The 4,562-nt window shown below is 45.3% G+C and overlaps 1 protein-coding gene across 1 annotated transcript in view; it reads left to right on the top strand.

Annotated features, from left to right (window-relative positions):
- Positions 1-4,562, top strand: part of LOC139367367 (ELKS/Rab6-interacting/CAST family member 1-like) — a 341,621-nt gene that overhangs the window by 111,032 nt on the left and 226,027 nt on the right. Inside the window, exon 11 of the mRNA XM_071105566.1 lies at positions 1,321-1,508. Coding sequence (XP_070961667.1) covers positions 1,321-1,508 — 188 coding nt within the window. The remainder of the gene's footprint in view (positions 1-1,320; positions 1,509-4,562) is intronic.

The raw sequence follows: 4,562 nt of genomic DNA, 5'->3' as shown, positions 1-4,562 counted from the left end.
ACCATGTATGTATTAGGAGGGTAGGGGTTACACAGTACACCATGTATGTATTAGGAGGGTAGGGTTACACACCATGTGAAATGTTTGGTTTTGCCATCGGCTTTTCCTGTCCCTCTTTCATAAAGTGCCTCTACTTGTGCATTTTGTTTATGTTATGAGATGTTTTTCTAGTAAATGATACTTTGTTAGGTTTATGATCTATGCGTTTCAGAGTGGTTGACAGTAATAGTTAACAGCCGTCTGAAGTGTCTTTGTTTTTTTTTCTAATAACAGAGACAGAGCTACATGTAGGGTAACAGCTCATAGCGTTATCTAGGATTGGCTCCCTGCCTATACCAGTGTGTGTATGTATGTATGTGTGTGTGCGTGCTTGTATGTGTGTGATTGTATAGAGAGAGAGTTGATGATGTTTAAACGAGCGGCCTCAGCTGTCTCAACAAGCTAAACTATCCTCTGAAACACACAGACCTCTGAGAGGCAGACACAAACACAGGGAGGTAATTCTAGGTTACAGCCATCCTCTGGCAGATTTTTCTCTTCAAAAAAAAAAGAATCAATCACTGCAGCTCTGTCAGTTTTTACAGTGTTTGACTCGAGATGTTTGGTGGTCTTATAAAATCACTGGTAACCAGAGAGGTATGAAGGGTAATTTCATTATGAATTAGAAGAAAAACTAAACTCCAGGAGAGAGGGATGCTTCAGAGAGCAGGCTGAGTGGAGGCCACTGGAAAGAAGGGAGGAGAGAAGAGAAGGGGGACTAAGAAGGAAGGAATGAAAGGGCCGGGTTGAATGAGATAGAGGGCAGATTCCGCTGAAGGTTTACAGGTTCCTAGTGGTTAAGAGTATTGGGCCAGTAACCAAAAGGTCATTGGTTCGAATCTCCTTGCCGTCAAGGTTGGAAAAATCTGCCGTTCTGCTCTTGAGCAAGGCAGTTAACCCCCAACATCAACTGTTCCCCGGGTGCCAATGACATCGATTAAGGCAGCATCCCGTACCTCTCTCATTTAGAGGAGTTGGGTTTAAATGCAGAAGAAACTGTATAACTGACTATGTATCCCCTTTCCCTTCCGCACCCCTATCCTTTACCATAAAGGGGTGAACAAATATCTGACCCTGTATCAGTGTTTTGGGGCAGCATCTTCCTGGTTCTGGCTCCAGAAAGGAGTATGAGTTCTATGAGATGAGGATGATATAATGAATGTCTCTCCTTTCATAGTACTGTTTGTGACTGTCACTGTTTGTGACTGTCTTCCTCTCTTCTTTATTTCCTTGGTCCTCCTCTCTCTTCTTCTTTATTTCCTTGGTCCTCCACACTCCCAGAATACGGAAGAGTCAACCAGGAAGTTGTTAGAGGTCAGCGACAGGATCAAGCTGCTGGAGGAGGAAGTGACGCGCTACCGAGAAGAGTCTGGGAAGTCCCAAGCCGAGGTGGAGAGGCTCATGGGTATCCTGAGAGAGCAAGAGACGGAAAGAACCAACAAGGAGAAGAAGATCACTGAGCTGGAGAGGTGAGAGGTCACCACCCTACCACTGGAGTTTCTACCCTTTCTTTTTACCTAACCCTTATCCTATCCCTAACCCTTCTCCTAACTCTAACCCCTAACCCTAACCCTTATCCTATCCCTTACCCTTATCCTATCCCTAACCCTTACCCTTATCCTATCCCTAACCCTAACCCTTATCCTATCCCTAACCCTAACCCTTATCCTATCCCTAACCCTTACCCTTATCCTATCCCTAACCCTAACCCTTATCCTATCCCTAACCCTAACCCTTATCCTATCCCTAACCCTAACCCTTATCCTATCCCTAACCCTTACCCTTATCCTATCCCTAACCCTAACCCTTATCCTATCCCTAACCCTAACCCTTATCCTATCCCTAACCCTTACCCTTATCCTATCCCTAACCCTTATCCTATCCCTAACCCTTATCCTATCCCTTACCCTTATCCTATCCCTAACCCTTATCCTACCCCTAACCCTTATCCTATCCCTAACCCTTATCCTATCCCTAACCCTTATCCTACCCCTAACCCTTATCCTATCCTAACCCTTCTCCTAACTCTAACCCTTCTCCTAACCCTAACCCCTACCCTTCTCCTAACCCTAACCCCTACCCTTCTCCTAACCCCTAACCCCTACCCTTCTCCTAACCCTAACCCCTACCCTTCTCCTAACCCTAACCCCTACCCTTCTCCTAACCCCTAACCCCTACCCTTCTCCTAACCCTAACCCCTACCCTTCTCCTAACCCCTAACCCCTACCCTTCTCCTAACCCTAACCCCTACCCTTCTCCTAACCCCTAACCACTACCCTTCTCCTAACCCTAACCCCTACCCTTCTCCTAACCCTAACCCCTACCCTTCTCCCAACCCCTAACCACTACCCTTCTCCTAACCCTAACCCCTACCCACACAGTTAGCTAGTTTTCTGTTTCTTCTCAACACTGGGAGGGGTAAGGGCAAGAGGAACTAACTAAACCATGTTTTCAGACCTATCTCTGCTAACACTGCATCTTCAGATATATACATGTGCATGAGACGTTCATGACTAGCTAGCTCTATATTCTACATCTGATTCATTCTAGAGGAGGCTACTTTAGACGCAAACTGTCTGGAGTTTAGTAGTCTTGAGAACACTTACGCCATGGGTCTAATTTCCTAACTGTGGGAAGAATCCATTTGTCTTGAATGTTTTGGTTTTACTCCAGTCTATGCTATGGGTTGCATACACAGACCCTGAATACAGCCATGAGACTTCCCATTGGAGCTTTGTTGCCGCTGGGTTAATGGGTTGTGTCATATGCTTTTATGTCAATGTCTGCAGATCTGGGTGAGTATCACTAGTGTTTTGTTGTGGCACCGATACCTCCAGAGATCCCATTCTCTGCACCTACCGTCTCTGTTCCTCACGCTTCTTCTGTCTTCTCCATCCATCAGCATCATCATTAACACAACATTGGTTTCATGTACAGTACCAGTCAAAAGTATGGACACACCTACTCATTCAATCGTTTTTCTTAATTTTTTACTATTTTCTACATTACTAGTGAAGACATCCAAACTATGAAATAACACATATGGAATCGTGTAGTTAACATCAAAGTCTTAAAAAATGTAAAAAATATTTTATATTCTTCAAAGTAGTCACTGTTTGCCTTGATGACAGCTTTGCACACTCTTGGCATTCTCTCAACCAGCTTCATGAGGTAGTCACCTGGAATAAAGGACACCAATATAATATATTTTGATTTGTTTAACACTTTTTTGCTTACTACATGATTCCATATGTTATTTCATAGCTTTGATGTCTTCAGTATAAATAGTAAAAAATAAAGAAACACGCTGGAATGGGTAGGTGTGTCCAATATCCAATATCAAAGTTTGAAACTGTGGGACATTTAGTCTAAAATCGACCACTCAGGAACCTTCGGTTTGATTGCACTCCAGTGGCAGTTACAGTAGAAACCAAATAAACATAAACTGCTTGCAAATGTCCTGAGTGCTGTTACTAATCCAGCAGGGGAAACATAATGAAGGAATATTTGCTTCTCTGGACATTGTGTTAAGTTCTTCATGGCCATATCATTTCCCAGCTCCTCAATATGTCTGCCTTATGTTGTCATCTATCTTTGTGGTGTTTCTCTTTGTGATCTCTGTTTTCTGTTTCTATGGTTCCTATGGGTGTGCGATATAGCAGGGTTCTGGTTCCCCCGTCCCCCGTTACCCTAGTACTACACAGCTGATTGAAATAATCAAAGCTTGATGATGGGTTGATTATTTGAATCAGCTGTATAGTACAGGGGGGGGGGGTGACTTTGGGGAACCCTGCTGTATAGTACAGGGGGGGGGGGGGCGACTTTGGGGAACCCTGCTGTATAGACTTTATAGAATTTGACAGAGTGCCAGTGGGAGGTATACAGCGCAGCCTAACCTTCCACCACAGACCCCCCATACCAGAACACCCCCCATACCAGAACACCCCCCATACCAGAACACCACCCAGACAGAACACCCCCCATACCACAACACCCCCCAGACAGAACACCCCCCAGACAGATCACCCCCATGACAGATTACCCCCCCAGACAGATCACCCCCACCCAGACAGACCACCCCCCCAGACAGATCATCCCCCAGACAGATCACCCCCAGTCAGAACACCCCAGACAGAACACCCCCCAGACAGATCATCCCCCAGACAGAACACCCCCCAGACAGAACACCCCCCATAGACAGAACACCACAGACAGACAGACAGACAGACAGACAGACAGACAGACAGACAGACAGACAGACAGACAGACAGACAGAACACCACAGGCTGTTTATTCTCTCTGGACTTTATTGCTGGCACACTACTGCTCAATTATCTTCTGATTTATGGATTGGCATGGTGAGGGTGCCCAAATGAAGGGTTGCTTGGTGCCAAGGTGTGTGTGTGTGTGTGTGTGTGTGTGTGTGTGCGCCAGTGCTCAGTGGGAGATCCATAGGTACAAATAACAGGGCTTTGTTTAAAATTAGAAAAACACACTGCCAACTCATATGACACACACACACA

The sequence above is a fragment of the Oncorhynchus clarkii genome, chromosome 16 (genome assembly GCF_045791955.1).
Source record: "Oncorhynchus clarkii lewisi isolate Uvic-CL-2024 chromosome 16, UVic_Ocla_1.0, whole genome shotgun sequence".
In the NCBI taxonomy this organism is placed as follows: domain Eukaryota; kingdom Metazoa; phylum Chordata; class Actinopteri; order Salmoniformes; family Salmonidae; genus Oncorhynchus; species Oncorhynchus clarkii.
Note: the sequence above shows the minus strand (reverse complement) of the source record. Positions and strands in the feature narration are given on the sequence as shown.